The 21,754-nt window shown below is 36.6% G+C and overlaps 1 protein-coding gene across 3 annotated transcripts in view; it reads right to left on the bottom strand.

Annotated features, from left to right (window-relative positions):
• AP3S1 (adaptor-related protein complex 3, sigma 1 subunit) overlaps window positions 1-21,748 on the bottom strand; it is a 46,219-nt gene extending 24,471 nt beyond the window's left edge. For all 3 annotated transcript variants that reach the window (XM_004686645.1, XM_012727974.1, XM_012727975.1), the window contains exons 1-3: window positions 21,626-21,748; window positions 7,395-7,486; window positions 3,345-3,456 (exon numbers count right to left, since the gene is read on the bottom strand). In XM_004686645.1, the coding sequence (XP_004686702.1) occupies window positions 3,345-3,456; window positions 7,395-7,486; window positions 21,626-21,694 (273 nt within the window). In that variant the 5' untranslated portion in view covers window positions 21,695-21,748. The remainder of the gene's footprint in view (window positions 1-3,344; window positions 3,457-7,394; window positions 7,487-21,625) is intronic.
• Between the last annotated feature and the right edge of the window lie 6 nt (window positions 21,749-21,754).

The following is a 21,754-nucleotide window of genomic DNA, read 5'->3' as shown; positions in this document are numbered from 1 at the left end:
GGGGGGGTGGGGAGGGAAGTGCACGGGATTGTGGTGATGGCACATGGGTGACTTGGTGATGGGAAACCCGAGGGGATTACAATTGAGATGGAAAAAAAAAATGTACAAAATGATGTAAAAATAAACTGTTATAAAAAAAAAGAAAGAAAAGGTAAGCTGTTCTCAATTTTGTCCTAACTACACGTAAGACAGATGTTACTATAAATGCTACATGTGGACAGCAACCTTATCAGAATTTGGAATTATCTAGAGAATTTTTATGCCTCCATTATCAGCCTAGCATAATAAATTAATTGTGGACAATATGACCACTTATAAATAACTCAAACAACTCCTATTAATATTTAATGAACTTCTATTCTCACTCTGTAAATTTTTTAACACTTCCAATGAAGATATGCTACAACAGAAAGGACTCTAAAAAAAGCCAGCTACCAACTCTAAAATCTGCTAACACAGCAGTCAATATCATGCTAAAACACTCATAGCACAAACTGGTATAAGTTTCATATGGACTATACAAACAGTGTCTTCTCTCAGCTTTTACCCACAATACAGTTAAAACTGGAACAACATATGCATACCTTAGAAACAAAATCTTTGCTTAAAAGTTCATGCTTCCAAGTTTGGTATCATTTTTAACATTCAAAAAATTAGAATTAAACATGATTAGCAATTACATGTTGACATTTATTACATTTTCTTGATACAGAAAGAATATGAAATACCAAGCACTACAAGACATATATCTCAGTAACATCTTTAAAGTCTCATCCCCAAAGCAAAGAAAATAAAGGAAAGGATAAACCCCTGGGTCTATATCAAACTGAAAAAAGACATTAAACAAAGTGATACCCTACTGATTGGGGAAAAAAATCTTTGTACTCCATACAACTAATAAGGGACTAATCACAAAGATATAAGAAGAACTCACATGACTCAACAAAAACAATGTAAACAATCCAGTCAAGAAATGTGCACAAGAACTTAAAAGATACTTCTCCAAAGAGGGAATGCAAACAGCACAGGCATATGAAAAAATGTTCAATATCCCTCATAATCAGGGAAATGTAAATCAAAACCACAATGAGATACCACCTTATACCAGAAAGAATAGCCCACATCAAAAAAACTAGCAAAGGGCCCTCACTGGTGGCTCAACCGGTTAAAGCACAGTACTGGGAAGCAACCGCAGCCACTACAGCATGAGTTCCATTCCTGGCCAGGGAGGTGACCCACATGGCATGGCAGACCTCTCCTGACCAGCCCACTGCTCCCCTCAGCAGTATATTTCAGTCCATCTGCCTGTTCTGCTCCCCACTCTGTCTCTGGTGAATCCTCTCACCCCCTGCACCTCTGGCCTGTACCCTGTGCATAAGTAAACAAATCTTTTAGAAAAAAAAACCTAGCAACAATAAATGTTGAGTAATTGAAAAATGTGGTGAAAAAGGAACTCTCCTACACTGCTGGTGGAAATGCAAACTGGTACAACCACTATGGAAAGCTGTATGGAGGTTCCTCAGACTACTAAAAATGGAGTTTCTATATGACCCAGCCATTCCATTCCTAGGCATCTACCCACAGGACACAAAAACATTAATTCAAAAGGATACCTGCAATCCTATGTTTTACTGCAGCACTATTTACAATAGATAAAATCTGGAAACAACCCAAATGCCCAAAACTAGATGATTGGGTCAAGAAGACGTGGTATATTTATACAATGGAATACTACTCAGTGATCAAAAAAGATAAACTCATGCAATTCACAGCAACGTGGATGGAGCAAGAAGGAACTATATACAGTGAAATAAGTCAGAAGGAAAATGAAAAATATCAGATGGTCTCACAGGAGGATATAGCGGAACCAAATAAGACATTAGGGGAAACAATAAATATTATACAAAAACAACAAAACAAACAGACAATTATAAATCAGAGACATCCTACAGGGGAGAGGGAGAGAGAGGGACTGGAAAGAGGGAAAGAGGAGCACAGGAGACTGTGGTGATGGTGGATGGGTGAATTCCCTCCTCCGTATTTAATGACATGTGGTTACTGCTAGGTAATGACAGCAATTACAGAATTGCACGTTTGTGGTAGTGACAGAATCAGTCCCGGTTAAGGTAAGGAAGAAGCTTTTCTTTTTGAGTGACATCACAGATCAATATGTGATAATACAACAGGATCTTTTAAATTCATTTTAGCTATGTTAGTGCTGGGAAGGTGACACTTATCCTGAAATCCATTTTTCTGTAACTGCTCTAATATAAAGACCCTGTCAACATTTCAATACGTAGTTAAAACACAACATAAGACAGTTATACTTTCCACAAACTCATGATAGGATTTACTTCAAGTGTGATGCAGGATGTTCACTGACAACCTCCCATATAAGTCCTTTCTGAGTTATAATTAAGCTATCCTAACTATTAAGAGCAGCCACAATATCAAAATAATAACCATGACTTAAAAGTACAATACACTATAAAATACTTCTGATTAAACCCTAGGAAAATTATTTGTTAGGGTCTTTCTTAATTAAAGTACTTCAATAAAACAGACTGAATTGGAAATGAATTACTTTTCTCTGCTTTTCTTCTTGTAATACTCGTTGCAAATAAACAATACCTTGGAATGTAGTGCCTATAAGTCTAAACTCTGCAGTCATGGCTAACTAAGAAGGGAACAGAAAGCACATACTAAAAATAATTTCCTTAGAAATATAAAGCTTCTTTGAAATAATAGGACAACAAATTAATTACTCCCTATTGTGATACACCAAGAAATGTAACAATGAGCAAAGTTAAATGGTAAGGCAATATTGAATTCTGGTCAATCCTTAACTGCTACTAATCAATATATAAGTAAAAGTTGGCTTCTTTTACTTTATTAGAAAAACTTTTAGAAAACAAAAGAAGACTGATCATTTGGGAAATAGGAATGGGGGAACTGACATACATAAATGCTTTCTCTGTCCACTGCTTTTGCTGTTAGTAATAAAATCCTCTGTTTCTAGCTCAGAAGTCTTTTGTCCTCTGCCAGCATCCATAGAACTGAAGTAGGCAACTCATTTGCTTGCAAACAGTATAAAAATCTCAGACCTTAGAAAGTCTTTAACAAAGTCTCCAATAAATGGGGGAGGGGGTGAAATGCTACTGCAAGAAATGGGTAGAGGATGTTAAAATTTGTTACCATGAGATAAAGTCTGAGTTCACTTTAGAAGACAGAATGATCTGGAAAAGCAAAGAGAGCAAAAAGAACATCTCCAAAATATACAAGTTTTCTAAAACATAAGTGCCAAAATGATAACTGAAGACAGTAAAAGGCAAGTGTCAACTTACTTGAATTAGATCTAAAATGCCAAGTTCACTTTCTGAAGAATCCACACAGAAGACAAAATATAATGTTGCGTAATGTCTATATATCAGCTTGTTGTCAGATCCTCCAATTAATCTAAAGACCAAACAAAACAATTGGAAGGTTATAAAAAGCAACATGAAAAATATTTCATTAGCTCAGCAAACTGACAATGTGCTCAAAAACCTTTTACAAAATGTAAGGTAAATAGCTAATGGAATAACATTTAAGTGAATTTATATGAGAGACAAAATAAATTAGAATGACTATTTTCCTCAGAGGGGTCAAGTAAAATAAGCCAGTATTTAGTTTATTCATTCATTCATTAACTACCTACTGAGTAACTACAATGCGCCTGGGGCTGAAAGTGGGTTAGGAGGAATAAATAAAGTTATCAGAAGGGAAGGTGCTACAGAAAGAATTAAAATAGGATAGTGCCAGGTTGATGGATTTGCTACTTCAGAAAAAGTGAAAACTTAAGCTGAGATCTAATGATAAAGAGTAGGCCATGAAAAAATTTACAGGAGAGCCATTTCAAGCACAGGTAACAACTTTAAAAGGCCATTTTATCTAGAACAAAATAATTATGCTCAAAGAAGAGAAAGAAGGCTTGTGGATAAGAAAAGATTAGTAAACAAGAGCTCAAGGATACAGGCAGATCACAGAGCATTTGTTTGTGCTTACTAGATTTAGCTTCATACGCCACTGTAAGTTACACAGCTTAAGACTGATTATCAACTAGAAAAAAAAAGAAGAACGACATTTCTTAAGTTCTGGGCAGATTTACCATCAAGATCTCCTCAAATTATACTTTGTTTTGGAATATAAATGCAAGAAAACTGAGATAAGAGACATCCAACTCTCTGATCCAATAATTTCCTGTGTATTTGTATTTATTGGAATTGTATCATTTAAAAAAACAACAACCTAGGAGTCATTCTAAACACAGATTATAGTTTTCTAAATATAGATTAGCTAGTTCATAGTTAATATTAGTTCATTTGCTCAAAAAGATCTTTTAACACTAAAGTGCTAAAAATACCCAATCTAAATGTAATCGCAGATTTACATTTTAATTTAAAATTAATTTTAATTTAAACAACACATGGGAAAATGGCATCTATTTCTCACTCTGTAAAAGTAACATTAAGCTTACAAGTTCTGTAAACAATTTTGCTTAGTACATATTACCTTTATAGTCCTTTTTATGACATTTAACAACAATTAAAGATTCAGAGATTGTATTTTTGGACTATGATTGCAATTGCCTCTTAAAAGAGACAAAAAGAGCACAAATAGCAGGCTTCACTTCATCCCAAATCAGCAATTCAGTGATTATCAGAAATTTCTGCTTTGCTCTGCTTTAAATGAAGACCAAACTTTTGAAAATAATCTTTCAAAATGACCACTAATGTTATTAAAAGAGTAAAGTTTATTGATGAGAAATACATTATTTTTGCCCTTAAAAATAAAATTTCATCTTGAAGCTGTATTATGGACAAATACTGATACAAAATAAAATCACGGAATTCTTGAAATTCTCGAAGCCTAATTATCTGACTTTACAAAGGGGAAAACTGACATACAAGAAGGTCAGTGACACAGCCAAGAAAGCAAGCTTGTTAGTGACAGAAGTAGAAGCAAACTTGATGTGCAACCTTATTTCTGATTCAGTATTTTATTTCTACTTTTCACAAAGCTGGAAAACTACAATTCAAGGAATAATTTCAAGTTCAAACAGTGCCCTGGTAGATCAATCTGGTCCTTTCACGTCTACCATATATAGTACATGTGCTGGGTGACAAGTTTCCTAAGAGATAAGAGATTAAGAGGCTGGCATGAAGGGAAGTGAAAGTAAGCGCAAAGGTAACTAAAATCCTACAGACATTAAAGAGAAATAAATACAATTAAAAATACAAAAACAGAAAGCAGGTGCATCTTTCTCAACAAATAAATTGCTAGTAACAAAAGCTACACACAAAGCGAATTTGAAAATTTATGTACAGCACGACATACTCTTTTGAGAAACACAAGTAATCTTTTAACATGATGAACACTATTTATGATCAGGGAGTAACAAATATTCTATATCACCTGAGTTATTTTTTCTTAATAGTATCACACTTACTGAAATACATGTAGCGAAGTGTTGCTTTGTTCAACTACAATGTGATCATTCATATGGGGCTCGGCTAAGTTTTAGTTTGAATTGTTAATGAGAATGCACCTGTCTTTGCAGGATGGTGAGTGAAAAGCTGAGAAGCTGACTACTACAAAGAAGAAACAGGAAACCAAGAAGCTAATGCTGGTGTGGGGACGCAAAGTGAAGAAGCAGAGCTTCTTAAAATGGTAAGAATGGCAGTACCACAGGGGCTATACATTTTGCAAGATTTCTAGATATATCCTACTGAAGATGAGCCTTGAGAGCTGCTGAGGAATGACAAAAACAAACAAACAAACAAACAAAAAACCCTTCCAGAGCATACAGGAAAACTGCCAGCTAGCCTCACCTTGGGGGTCATCCTGATCATCCTCAATGGGCACTGCCAGGGGAAGAGGGTGACTTTCCTGAAGTGTTGAGCAGTGCTTAGTACTTGTGACTGAACCTCCATCCCTAACCAAGACCCTCTATGCAGAAGACACCAGATGTGTCACTTTACCTCCAATAAAAACATCATTGGGGTGAAAATCCCAAACCATTCCACTAATGCTGCCATCAAGAAGAAGATATGTTAAGGAAAGTGAGATCTTCGACACAAAGAAGGAAAAACACAAGATTACAGAGCGGCACATGGCTAATCAGAAAGATGAGGGCTGTAAGTTTTACCAAAAATTAAAGATATTCCTCCACATCCAGGGCTAACGCCACTGTGTTTACTCCTTACAAATGGTATTTATCCTCACAAATTAGTGTTCTAAATGTCTTAAAAAGAATCTAATTAAATAACTGATCCAATACAAATGCTTATTAGAATTTAATCATATAAGCATAGGAGGGGTCAATTAGGAAACTATCTGAGAGCAAACTGTTCTCAAGTGACACATGTATTTTAAAATATTTATACAAAAACAAAAGTAAACATATTGTAAGACCAAAATTAGCTGTGGAAGGGGGAGTGGTAAGGCAAGTAAAAGGGATAAACTTATGGTGAAGGGTGGAATTAGATTTTTAGTAGTGAACTTTTAGTATATAGAAATGCTGATTTATAAAGATGTACACCTGAAACCTATTCATCTTTATAAACCAGTGAGTCTTCAACTGAAAAAATAAAACTTGTATCTATTAAGTATATAACAAAATAAGTACTAGCTGACAATTATAATTTTTATTTAGTTATGTAAAAATAGAAAAGTTTATTGGCTAACTTCTAATCTCTATGCTGCTAACCTATATCTATATACATATCTGTACTTATACACACAAACAGATAAAAATTTAAAGAGCAGACTTTGGTCATGTTTACAGCAATAAAGGATGAGATCTAAATTTTTATGAAGAATTTCACTCACTAAGGAATACTCTATAGTTACTGGAAAGAATGGGCTGCTCTATATGTGTTTATATGTAAAACTTTTCAAAATATTAAGTGAAAACAAGCAATACACATACAAACCAGTAAACAGAACAATACCAAAGGTAAAAATTAATATATATTAATCAGTATAAAATTAAATATTGAGGACTCAGAAAAAACTGGGAAGGATGAAAGTTGGTAAGGGGAGCTTCTTAGTGTACATTTTATGCTTTACTGTATGTTTGAATTTTTTCCAAACAAATGTATTGTCATTATATAACATGTCTTTATAAAATCCTTAAAAAGAAAAAACCTTACATACATTTAAAAAAAAGTCCTTTAAGCTACTTATAACGTAAATGGAAATTTATATACCTGATCCAATTAATCAAAATTAGGAACCTTTAAGCACAAGCCCACTAAACACACACATACATATATATATATAACACATATGCATTATAATATAATACATATATATATTAACCATGAAGTCAAAGATGTCTATAATATACTTACAATCCTCCTTCTAGGAAATTACAAACATTTTCATCTCTCTTAGATACCAAATGGAATGTCTCCCTGATGATTTGCTGTTGTGTATCTTCACTCTGAGAAGGAATAATTCATATACATTAGGGTCAAATGTATGGGCTTAACATGTTAAGAATTTAAAAATCAGAACACAGCAGTATCTGTCTGGGAAATTTATCTAATAGAGAGGTCCTTAGGAAGTGAACATAGTGCATGTAATGTAAACAAAACCCAACATTCTTGATGGGAAAAAAAAGAAACATAAGCCTTTAAAGTTTACCACTACAATAAAAGAAACTTATTTCTGAGTCTCAAAACCAGTAAGAAAAATATTAGAGTTATAAACATTACTAAAAGAGACACTAGGTATTAGTGAAAGTCTACTGTTTTACAAATAAGTGGAAAGAAAAGAAAAAATATTAATAATTCACATAGCTAATCTATATTTCATTGGGAGAAGGGGATGGATCTTGAATATTCCATTATGTAAGTTTAACTAAATGAAAACTGAGCTAAGAGTCCATCCATCTACCTCATCTCTACATAAGCACGTCCTAATAACAAGAATTGGCTCAATAAATATTAAACTCACAAACTAAAATAAGAAAATTCCATGTGCCCCATATAAGCAAAAGTGTAAAAATATGACAATATCAAATATTGACAAAGATAAAATTCTTATTCTATCAGTGGAAAAACAAATGGTAAAAGCCATTGAGAAAATGATCTTATAACTCAGCACTACCATCCCTAGGTACTATACTGAACCTTAACAGCCCACTATTTTTAGAGATATGAAGCAACTGAATATTAGTATCTGCATATATATAATAAACTCTTAACCAGTGCCACAAAGAGACATGTAGAAGAAGGTTCATATGGGCACTCATACAGTAACAACAAAAAGCTGAGAATAACACAAATTCTATCAGTCAGAGAATGGGTAAGTTATAGTATGTTCACACAATGGCTTCAAGACAGCACCTTCTTCACACAGAAGAAAGCAAAGCAAAACATGCTCTCTGGTGTCCCTCCTTGACGGTGGATGAGGATTCCACCATCAAAATCACATCTAAATCTAATTCTCTCCCAAAGTTGTAACCTAAAACCACCACATTAGGAATTAGGGATTCAACAAGTGCATTTGATAACAAAAGTAAATACCAGAACGATATGCAATCATCTCACTAATATAAAATTCAGAAACACATCAAGCTAAATAATATGTTTAATACATATTGATTAAAATAAAGTTATAGAGAAAAAACAGGAATGATAAACAAATTTCAAAGGATTCATTTCACATTATAATTAGATAATAAGACAGATGTTATATCCAAAACATCCTAAAAAAGACATTTTTTAAAAAGTTAAAAAATTCAGTAAAGTTAAAGATACAAAACCAATCAGCAAAAATCAGTTGTATTTCTAAAAACTGAACATTACAAAAACAAAACAAATTTTTACAATATCATAAACAACACCCAAGAGTAAATTTAATCAAACCTGTGCAAGGCATATAGACTGAAAACAACACTGCTGAAAACAACAATAAATAAAAAAACATAATAGGATATGTTGATGTACAGGAAGAATCACTCAGATGATGATCCAAAGCAATTTAGAGAATCAGTGAAATCCTTATCAAAAGCCCAACAGCTTTTTTGCACACATACAAAACCCCATTTTCAAATTCATAAGGAATGTGAAGGGACTCCGAACAGTACAATCTTGAGAAAGAACAAAGTTGAAAGATTTATTTTCTGATTTCAAATTTTACTGCTATTACTAAGCCTAAAATAATCGAAAAGTTTGGTATGGGTGTAACAGACATAAAGACGAATGAAATGGAATTGAGAGCCCAAAAAAAAAACCCACAGATCTATGATTAATTGACTTTGGCATGTCAATTCAAGGAGGGAATGATTACATTTCAATGAGAGAAAGAATAGTTTCTTCTTCAAAAAATGGTATTAAACAACTAGCTAAAGATAAAACTATAAAATTCTTAGAGGGAAACATGGGAGGGGCAAATAACTTGGCAAACATTTCTTAATGACACCAAAGCACAGAGAACAATGTAAAAAACAGATTAAATTAGACTTCATTTAAAATTAAAATTATCTCTTTTGTATAATATTACTGCTTATGAACAAGTAAGATAAATATCCTAACCTTTATTTATTTTCACTACTGAAAAGAATTTGTCAAATGCACTTCAAGGGAGTCACTTGTGATTTGTCTTTTTTAAGATGCCAGTAAAACTCAAATCAAAATCAATATTGGAAAGAATGCCTTAAATTTTTAATTAAACAGCAAAGTCCAAACTAAGATTAAACAAATGAAGTCTCTGCTGACATAAGACAATTCCCTTTCTTTAATAGTCAATTTAATTTAAGAGCGTTCTTAAAGAAGCCTGAGCTTACTTTAAGCTGATCAAATTTCCTAACACTATCGCTTCCTAACAGAAGTCAAAGTAATATATTTCAGTTGGTCACCACTCCTAGATTACATCAGCCTACAAACAGCATAACATATAGGCAAAATATGTATCATTTTAAATGCTTATTAGTGCATTAATGAAAAAATAGGTTGTAAAAATCCAGTAACTCAGTAGTGCAATTTAACCCTAAGTTTACTGTGCTTATTATAAATATCATGAAGTACAACTTTAAAACCAAAACTTTGCTCTTATCAAACAGTAAATATGTTATTATCCTTACCTCCTTCCTTCCCACATAAAGGAGAATATTTTAAAAGGAGAATATGTTTTTTCAAAATGCATTCATCACTCCACTAGTGTTAGAATATCAAGAATGAACAAGATGAATATCAAGAATGAACAAGATGAACGAGAAATGGATTCTTTTCTCAAAGGGCTTAATCCAAGAAATAAAATATAATTGTTGCATATTTTTATTAAGAGTTTTATACGAAAAAAAAGTTTTACACGTTGCTATTTTTACAGCCCATAAAAGAAATATATGTCTTTACAATAAAAGTCAGAGGACAACAGCTCACAAAATAGGACAAACAGACATTACAGGACATCAAGGGGAATAATGATCTTTAGCAGCAAGATCATCTGCAAAGAAAAGTGACAGATATTTAGGAAGGGCCACCATGAATAAGTAGAATTCAGAAATAAATACAGGCAGTGGGCAATCACACGAAATTTTGAGGCAGAAATAAAAAATGGGGCAAAAGGCACTTCACTGATCAGCTTCTGGGGTCCCTTGCCATACATGGGTCTTCATCTCTTGATGCATACTCTTCCCAGGGTGATCACGCTTTCTGCTCTTGATTGATTTGAAAGGCACCTTCTAAGGTTTGGCTCTTATGACTGACTATTTCTGAGGGCAGTTCTGACCTTGTACAGGAATGCAGAACTGTGGGTAACACTAATAGTGGCCGAATGGGCCACTAAAGTCTAGCAGACCCACAAAAGCATAGCAAAAATAAACTGGCCATCAAAAATAAAATTTTATGGAAATTAACACCAAAGTCAGACACTGCTTGATATCCACCAAAAAGGCTAGAAGCAAAGACAGACAATTGTAAGAATGGAAAAAATTGGAAGCCTCATACCATATCGATAGTAATGTAAACTGGTACAACCACTTTGAAAATATGGCAGTTCTTTGAACAATTAAACATATAGCTATCATATGGCCTTCTCCTAGATAATATGCTCAAGAGAAGTGAAATTATGTCCACACACAAAGTTGCACAGTGTTCACAGACCATTACTAATAGTAGCTAAAAAGTGGAAATGACTCAACCATCCCAAATGTGGTATGTAATGGGGAATATTATTTACCCACAAAAAGAATGAAATACTGGCACATGCCACGATATGGGTGAATCTTGAAAATATGTTAAATGAGGGAAGCAGTCACCAAAGCCTCCATATTTATGATTCTTGTTAAAAGACAAAATTTAACTGATAAATGTGAAGATCTGAGTCATTATACTGAACAACTCATGCACTGGGCGGTATCACATCTGGCCGACAACACTAGGTACTGGCACTCCTCACATGGAAGACTTACACAGAAATCAGGGCAGGCTACAGAAGACATACGCAAGAGGAAAATGAACATTCACTAACAGAAAGTAAGCGTTAGGTGATGACTTACATGAACTGAACTGTGATGTTTTTATTGGCTGAGTATGTGCTAAGAACTTGAACTCTTGTTTGGGGAGTACAGGAAAAGTCTTCCAGCTTTTCTTACTGCTTGAGGTAAAGGCTGGCTTCCTGATTGGGATAACTGACAAGAAATGGTAGAACAAGAGGACTCCTTCTACATGTCTTCCCAACCTCCATTTTATTTAAGTTTCCTTTACAACATACCTCCAAAAACTGTAACTTCTGTTCCAGACTACCTCAATAAAGAGTTTACCACAAGAAAATAATTTTTTATCTCCAAGTATACATAGGTTTACACGTGCCAAGTGACAAATTAGAATAGATTAAAATATGGTGTATATACAGACAATGGACGTCTCTTCAACTATAAAAAGCAGTAAAATTTTTCCAACTGTCATAAGGATAGAACTAAAGTGGATAATACTAAACAAAATGAGTCAGAAGGAGGACAAATACCACATGTTTTCACTCACATGTAGGGAAAAAAATGCAAGAACAGACAAAAAGGAACAAAACCTTTGAAATCTGAGAGCAGAACTGAGACTACCAGAAGAAGAGAGGAGGTAGAGAAGGGCCCAATGTATCATGACATGACCCTATGCCCCTAAAACATATATAGTGTAATAAATCAAATTACTTCAACAGACACACTTTAAAAAATGAGAAAGAGCCCTCCCTGGTGGTGCAAGGGGTTAAGTCTCAACACTATCAAGTCATTGCCAGCCACTACATAAATAAATAAAATAAATCTTTTAAAAAATGAGAAAATATTCATACTGTTAGTGTGAAATAATATTATATCTAAATAAAAAACACATATACCTCAGTTAAAAGAAAAAAATGCCAGTCAGCAACTGAGCCTTCAGTTGGAAGGCTCAGTTGGAATCTTTGCTGCTGAAGTCTTGTAAAAAATGCATTATCTGTGAAATAAAAGAAAGCAAGCTGTGCTTGCATTAATTACTATATTCCATGTATATGAAATAGCTACAAGAGGCAAATCTAGAGTCACAGACAACAAACTAATGAGTGCTTGGGACAGATGGAAATTGGGGAGTGACTACTAATTGGTACTAGATTTTATTTGGTTTAATGAAATGTTCTAAACTTAGATCACAGTGAATGCAATCATGAAGACAATAAAAAACTGAAGAATATGCTTTCAGTGGTAAATTTTGTATATGTGAATTATATCAAAGATTTTTTTATTAAGATTATGTGGCTTAATAAAAGCTGGGGCAAGTTTTGGGGTTTTTTTTTTAAGATTTATTTTTTTATTTATATATACAAGAACTGGGGTGTAGGCCGGAGGTGAGAGAATTCACCAGAGACAGAGTGGGGAGCAGAACAGGTAGACTGATGAAGTACGCTGCTGAGGGGAAAAGTGGGCAGGATAAGAGAGGTCTGCTGTGCGGTATGGGTAGCTTCCTGGTAGAGGATTAAATTTCTGCTGCAGTGGCTAATGACAGTGATAGCTTGATAACACTGAGACACTAATCACTGAGCCACCAGGGAGACTTCATAGGGCAAGTTTTATAGCTACACTTAAAAGTCTCCTCTAGAAGGATCTTGGAGGACACTGTACTTTATAAGGAAGTTCATTACAAAACAAAGCCCACAGATTTTAAACAATGGGGATCTTTGAGAAGTGAAAAAGAGAGAGAAAATTCATTCATTCTAAGGATAAACAAAGAGCATCTGAGAACAATTTCTTAATAGTCTAACTATTCTCGATACACATATCTTCCAAGCAAAGGTAGGTAGGAAGTAGCAAATAATAGTGATGATAAAAGTAACTTACTAATTTAGGTAATAACTACTGAGTATTAAGTCAGGTTGTATATTTATTGTTTAAATCTTCATCAAAAAACTGCATTCAAAAAAGTTCACAGTAGTAGTTAAATAAACGATTGTACTATCCAAAGAAATGTTATGTAGTCATTAAAGACGTATTTCTTAAATATGATACCAAAAGCAGAAGAGATAGAAAAAAACTGTAACTGCCTACAAGAGTAACAACTTTTGTGCAACAAAGCACATTTTTTAAAAATGGACACCATTCCTTGAGTGAAAAAAACAAGCCATGGATGAGAGAAAATATTCACAAATCATGATCAATAAGCATATGAGATGCTCAAAATCATTAGGGAAATGTAAAAGAAATCCACAATGAGACACCACTTCACACTCAGTAGGATGGCTATTATGGAGGAAAAAAAAACAGAAAACAGTATGTCAGGAAGGATCTGGAGAAACTGGAGCCCTTGTGTACAGCTGGCGGAAATGTAAATGGTGCAACCGCTGTGGCAATACTATAGCAAGTCCTCAAAATAATAAAATGTAGAATTAGCATGTAATCAGGCATTTCTACTTTGGGGTATATACCAAAGAAGCAAAAACAGGGACTGTAATTTTTTCACCCAAGTTGCCATGTAACCCTAATGACTCATGCAGCATTAAACAAACAAAAAATGAAAGCAACCCAAGAGTTCATTAACAAATGAATGGATAAACAATATGTGATACATACATATCTATAATGGAATAGTGTCCAGCCCTTAAAAAGGAAGGAAATTTTGACACATGCTACAACCTGAATGAACCCTGAAGATAAAATGCTAAGTGAAATAAGTCAGTCACAGAAGAACAAATATTGTATAATCACTCTAATGTGAGGTTCCAATTATAGTCATATTCATAGAGATAATATAGAATGGTGGTTGTTAGGGGACAGGAAGCAGGGAGAATGGGGAGAGAACTTACAACGTACAACGTTGCAACTGGGAAAGGTAAAAAAAAAATGTAGAGATGGATGGTGGTGATGCTGGTACAAAAATATGAAAATACTCGATACACTTAAATGGTAAATTTTAAGTTACCTATATTTCACTGCAATAAAAAATGATTTTGTAGAAAGTATACTAATATATTAGTGGCAGGAAATAGCAAGTTTATGTATTACATATGTGGTAGGATGATCTGGAAGTCTTTCTTATTTAATTAAATAGAACAGAGGAATCAATGCAATTCAGTGTGTCTTGCACTCTAAAACAGATCCCTTTCCTCCTGGATTACACAGTGAACAATGATAGCTGCTAATAATTCTTGAATAACATCTTGCTTTAAGCAAGGCAGGAAAGGTGTGAATATTTTCCAGAACAATGACAGAGGGAGTCCAGTGGGCTTCACATAAACTTTGCCCAATTTTAATGAAGGCTGTGAAATGTTGTGAGAAAAAAACTTTCATTGATAGGGCTATCACTCCTGTCTTTCAGTAGAAAAGAAAAACTGGGCAGAAGAGAGCATCACTGCCTCTGCTGAAGATGCCAGAGGCAGTGTGCAAAAAGACACACTGGATTTAAGAGCAAATCTCCTTTCTTGGGGAGAGCACACTGGGCTGATGTCATCAGACTGAATGATTTGAAGGCGCCCCATGGTTTGGGATACAGGCATAATCTAGCCCTGTCTTTCTCTCCAACCTCAGTCATTACTACACTTCCCTGTAATCACGTGGCTTCCTTACTAATCCTCAGCACACCAAGTTTGATCTCATTTGAAGATTTCTGTACCTTTCTGCCAGAGACCTGCTTTCTCAGCAATTCTCCTATACTCCCTCACTTCATTCAGTTATCTTCTCAAATGGCAGGTCCTCACAGAACCTTTCCAGGAAGATCTTACCTAATACAGCTCTCCCCCATCACTCTTCATGCATTTACATGGTTTTATTTTCCCCCAGAGACTGATCAGAATCTTGCATAATTAGTTTATTGTCTATATACTATCAAAAGAATATTAACTCAGAGTAGAGAGGACATCCCTATTATCACAATGCCACCAATCTTTAGAACACAGTCATACAAAAACTAAACATTTGTCAAAGGAATATAGGCAGAGAAAGATGAAAAGGAGAGCACAATGGACTGACCTTGTAGTACCCCAAAGGCCACTCCTCCCAGAGGGCTAAGCCTCAAAGTGCCTCCCTCTGGAATCTGAAGACCGTACACCCATTACCTAGAATGTTGGCCCTTATTCCTACTACACTGCAGTGTACTCCTGAGAGTTGCCGCTCCTTCAGTAAAGGAACTGTTTGCCTGTATTTCATTTCACAGACTTTGGTAAGGGCAAGGCTGATGGCAGAATGGGCCAGGAAACGTGAGACCACAAGGTGGTCCACTACCTTGACGCATCGATGGCAGTAAAGAAATTCATAACCATAAGAACAAACCAAATTCTAAGTACTAAAAGCAAGAATACATTATTTGACTTTCCAACAAAAAACAGCAAAGATTTCCCAGTGGAATCAAGAAAGAATCCTGATAACACTTAGGTTACATATATGAGTTCATTTTTATAAAAAGGACTTACACAGGGAAAAAAACCCCACATACAAATGATTGAAAACCTTTTAATATATCTTAATGTGTTTTTACACATTTTTAACCAGACATTAATATATTTGGTTATCTCAAAGCCAAAAATTCTCAGTGAATCCACTGATACCTCCATGTTCATTCTGTTTACAATCATGTCTGAAAGGTGTTCTTCATGGGAACATTCTGGAAGGAAAATAAAATACTGGAGAAAATATACTAAAAAAAAATGTCACTGAGGATAGTGAAATCAAGAATAATTTACTGATGATAATATTTAAATATTTTCCATATAACCAGAGAAAATGAGTTTACTTAAAAAGAAAACAATAAATAATTTAACAGTCAACAACAACTTAGTCAAAGAAATATAATATAGATACCCTATTAAAGGCCTTCCTGTACTGGAAGAGAAGAATTACCTATCACATCCTATTTGTAACTTTTCCCTATCCAAAAACCACTAATTTGTAAGACTTTATTTCCTTATTAATAATTTAATATTCAAAAGGTTAGATATTTTTTAATTATCTTTTTGTTTAATTTTTTATAAAGGAAGGGTAGAATTTTTAAAGTTATCTCTTTTTTAAAGATTTATTTATTTATTCATACAGAACTGGGGTACAGGCACCACATGAGGCTTCACTAAAGACAGAGTGGGCAGCAGAACAGGCAGACTGACAAAGTACACTGCTGAGGGGAGCAGCAGGCGGGTCAGGAGAGATCTGTGGCGCCATGTGGGTCAGCTCCAGGGCGGGATCAAACTCTCACTGAAGCGGATATGGCCAGCTTGCAGTGCTGCGTCCTAACGCACAGAGCCACCAGCAAGGGTCCTGTTTAATATACTTTTAGAGTAGTCCTCAAGCATACTACATAAGAAATTTATGATCATATTATGAGTGAAATTTTTTAATGATTCTTGATATATAAGAAATACCCTGAAATAATAACTTTCGGACACATACTCAGATCATATATTATCAAGAGCTGGTATCAACAAGCTCAGGAGTAATAAAATCACAGGTAAGAAAAATTATTATCTATCCAAAAGAAATAATGTGAGAGTTTAACAGAGTAGAATAGTGGGCCCTTGGCTGCTCACCCAACATCTACTTCTCTCCTCCACCCCTTCAAAAAAATATCAACTTTATCCATGTTTTCTGTCTTCTCAGCTCCAAAGGATCATGGTTATGGCAGCTTTAAGGGTCTTGGGTACCACTAACCAGACTGAAGAAAAAGACAGTCAGGGACTGCAGGGACTTCCTTGTGGGCTGATCACCACTGGTGTCCAGAAGGAAATCAGCCTCTGACACCAGCTTTGTGAGGCAAGAAAGAAACAGAAACTGGGTGTTTTGCTGATTTGCTGAATGTGTCTATTACTTTACACTTCCTACGATATATTCTAGCATAGTTCTTTTTAGGTAGATTTGGAAAAAAACCTACATGAAATCCAATTTATGTAGCCAAAAGTACCTTAACCAATATGAAAGGAGATAAAATCACTTGGAATTAGTTTCTTAACAAGACAGCTCAAATACTGTGTTAATATATGTTAACACCTTAATTAATACTTAGAACTGTTGACAATTGCAGCTTTTTCAAAGAAATAAGTTTATCCCATCTGCCACATTTTCTTACTAGTCACTAAAAAAAGACAACAATAAACATGGGTGCGTTTTTCTGAGGGACTTTTTAAAAAAGTAAAGAAAAAGCTATATGTAAAAAGGTCAAAAAGGAAATAAGGAAATAAAAGTTTTAAGTCAAAAAAGGAAAGAAAAAAATTCAGAGTTTCTTCTAGAGCTTGCATTTAGTTATAGTAATAATCAGACACAGCGTATAAGAAAATGTTAACAATTCATGCAGGTAACGTTTTAAAAACTTACCTGTTTGCATTTTGTGTGGTGTGTGTACATATGCATGCATATATACAATTTTTTAATCTGTGGAAAAAACTAAGACAATTTATATAAAAGGAAAAAAAAGTACTACTTTAAAGTGATCCACTCAAGAATATGCCACAGTTCATTAATAACACAGGAGTCATAACCCCCGGGCCTTTTTGTTTGATGGGTATGTAAAAATGTATCTGGCTTATGAAGTACAAGCCTCAGTCATTTAATATACAAAGACTGCCAGGCATATATAAAAAGAGGAAAGTTTTACTGTCCCCAAGTTGCTGAGGCTCGGTATCAATTAAAGAGACAAGCGAACTAAGAAAAGCATTTGAACTTCTGCAGTTACAGCTTAAGGATACAGACAGCAAAATAAAAGAGGCTGCACTGAGTCTGCTTGAATTGTTCCTGATGCCTGACTCTGGCAGTATGAACCAAAGATTTCAGTTTAGCAAAAGTTTCACATAGTAACAGCATGGAGGCACAATCAGATTTCAAAATCTATTACAGCAGGAAATGAAAAGCTGCATGATAGAAGGGTAAAGATGAACATACGGTGTTTTTATGGAGGATGAATGGAACGTGCACATATGCAAGGGCAAAAATGTAAAACCCTCCCCCCCAAAAACGAATAATCTTCAACACTCGTATTAGATAATGACGTATCTCTGCTTGTCACCAGTCTTGACAAAAGAAATTTCTTAAAAAGATGAGGATCTAAATTGTTACAGCATGATGAAGTACAAATGAGGAATGGAAATCCAATGCAGTAAGAGAAACTGGCTGAAAAATAGTTACACAGTTTACAGACTTCTCAGTGTCAAACCACTAATATTGGACTCACATGTCAGCATCCTATCAGGGCACAGAGGATTAACCTGTGATACACCTTGATACCGCTTACTGAATTAAACTCACTGTCCGTCTCCTGGATATATATTTCCCACAGACTTCTACAGAAACAAATGAAGTAACAGCTATTTCATCATTACTTTTGCCCTAAAGGTATCTATCTATTCCTCAACCTCTGCTAAAATTTAAGGACTAAAATTTAAGAGCTGGAAAGGGACTTGGAGGCTACTTCTAGTGCAAACTCTACCTCAAGCTAAGAGACTCCCCTGAATTCAGTGAAAACTGACTGAGTTTTCCATATCTAGACTCAATGTTTTTAAGAGATACTTAAAATCAGATACCTTTCCTCAAGGAATTCACAGAATGCCCCACGGAAGTACAGGCAATGAAATAGAATTCTGTACAGTGAAAACATAAAAGTAAAAGCCTAAGAACTAATAGAACTGTTACAGCAAGATAAAAGATTCTAGGGAATGCTAAAGTGATGTCTCCGTGGACAAAAGGATTGAATCTGGACATGTGGCAATGGAAAGAAAGGACATTCTGGGTAGAGAACCCCATTTCAGACATGTCTCAATCCGTAGTTCCCTGAGAGAGTCTGCTCCTGCCCTGCCAGTCTTCCCAGGTTCTTCACACAGTCTGTTGTTCAAACAGGCATTCCCTCCAGGCCTCTGCTTATGCTGCCCCTCTGCCTGGAATGGGCCTTCTTAGCTGTTTCAAGTCTACTGGTTGAGAACTTACCTACACTTTGCTACTTTAAATTCTGATCTTTGTACTTCCTATCACCCTCTCTTGCTTTATTTTTCCCCCCACAGTACTTATTACTAGCTGACATCCAGTATCTCCTATTGAGTGGCTTTGTCTATGCCCTGCTGAAAGAGCAGAAATTATGTGTGTTCATCTCCAGATTTGAAGTAACAGTCTGCACAAGGTAAACATTAAATCAGTATTTGCAGACAAGCTGACTGCTCGAATAAAGGAATGAAAAAACTGTCTGTGTTCAGAGAGGTTATGATCTAGCAGAGGAAGCAAATATATAAATAAATAAGCCTTAAAATTATCCCTCAATGTCAAAACAAATAGACAGTTGGCAAAACCCCATTTATACTTTGTAAAGGGCTAACAAAGAAACAGTTGCTGACATCCCTATTTCTACAGTCTGAGACCCCTCGATTCTATTTACACTTCTCCACCCTACCACCCCGACCCCAGTTGACACTTATGAAACAGCCAAAAATGACACGGGTGTTGCCAGCACTGCCTTGCCCCACATTAACCTTCACTGCTACCTGCTGAGAAAAGGTAAAAGCTATTTCTGCTCCCATTGTTGACAAAGAGAAAGATGTACCCCAAGATTTCCTAATTAAAAACATTTTTCTGTATATGTTTAAATTCTACACCATAGGTGTGGTTACACAGATGTCATAGAGGAGCTAAGAAATCCATGATTCTGAATAACACCACATTTTTTCAGCAGAGAAATGGGAAAAATCATTTTAGGATCCTGTTTCACTATGGGAACATACCTTCTCTACACGGAAAACAGATGGGAAGGCAAAATGATAAAGAGAAAGATTGCTTCACTAAAAGGTCGTAGGCGCACGAGCAGCAATAGAAAGTTAAGGGCATTTGTTTCATTCAGAATGATCGACTAGAATTTGATCCTGGATCAAAGAATGATGCAGAATTCTTAAAGAGAGCACTCATGTTTAAATCATACTAGGTCAAAGCCAAACCGTGCCAGAAAATATTCGTTGATTGCTAGTTAAAACAAAACTAAAAGGACTGAGGGAAAAGCTCACGATTTCCCACTTGAACTAACACCTCCGGATTGCATTATCGCAAGCAAAGTGACATTTTCACAATTAATTTTTAATGGCAGAAATGATTCTCATCTGGGAACTTGGTCCAATTTCAGTATTTCACTGAAAGTCAAGACACCTACTGTTTGGTTAGAAGCAAAATGTCCCAATTCCACACAGGGGTGATTCGTCCACATTAATCCTCCTGCCGAGAGCTCAATTGTATGGGGTTTTCCTCGTGGCCAATTCAGTGTCAGCCCCCTATCGATCATGAATAAAAGACTGATTTTTACTACCTCCAAATCTCCTGCAACATTTCCCCTTCTAAAAGAGCTTCCGACGCTTATTCTTCCTTCCGAAGTCAATGAACAACGACAACCGACGGCAAACCCCTTACACAGAAAAATGCCACAGCAGCCTCTGCAAACCTAACTTTCAGGTCGAGTCACAGCTGCCCTCCGTCGCAGCAAAGGTGGCCAGTGATTGCGGGAGTAAATAAATGACAGCCGCTAGGGGAAAAGCCCGAGACAAGCCTGAGGTCCCCACTTATCTCTTCCTCTCCTAAGGAGACACCTGAAAGTCACGCGGGCGCTGTGGGTCGCCCCTTGTCGCCCGCAGCATTGACGGCCCTGGACGAGCAGTTCTGGAAACGCGGGGAGCCAAAGTTCCTGCGCGACGCCGAGGATGCCCAGGGAAAAGGGGGGCCCATCTGCCCACCGGAGGAGAAAGGAGCCCCCCGGGCAAGGCTGGAGCTGGGGAGGTGGGGCTGCGCGACCGCCTCCCTCGGCGGCTGCCCGGGGCGCCCGCAGCGCCCAAGCGACAGCGCCCGGAGTTGGCGGGCGCGGGTGGGCAGCAGCTGCCCGACGGGCGAGGAACCCGCACCGGGAAGTCCCCAGGGCCGCGCCCGCCAGCCTGGCAACCGGTCAGTCCACGGACCGAAGAGGAGCCGCCCAGGCAAAGCCACGTCGGAGGCGGGGGGCGCGGCGGGGGGTGGGCATCCGGCTCACACCCCGACCCCCGCGGCTGACAGCCCGGGAGCGCGAGGCTGCCGGGGCGCGAGAAGGGCCGCGGCGCGCCCAGGGGGTCTCCGCGAGGAAGCTGCCAGCCTCCAACGACTCCCCCTCGCCCGAAACGGCGGCGGCGGGATACTCACGTAGGGCTGGTAGAACTTGGAGAGCCGCGGCTTCCCGTGGTTGTTGAAGATGAGGATGGCCTTGATCATGGCTGAGCCGGGCCGACCGGGTGGGCGCTGGGGGCCAGGGCGGGGGCGGGCGCGCGAGCC

The sequence above is a fragment of the Condylura cristata genome, unplaced genomic scaffold, assembly GCF_000260355.1.
Source record: "Condylura cristata isolate star-nosed mole 26May11 unplaced genomic scaffold, ConCri1.0 scaffold00021, whole genome shotgun sequence".
NCBI classification, from domain to species: domain Eukaryota; kingdom Metazoa; phylum Chordata; class Mammalia; order Eulipotyphla; family Talpidae; genus Condylura; species Condylura cristata.
This window is presented reverse-complemented; position numbering and strand designations above follow the sequence as displayed.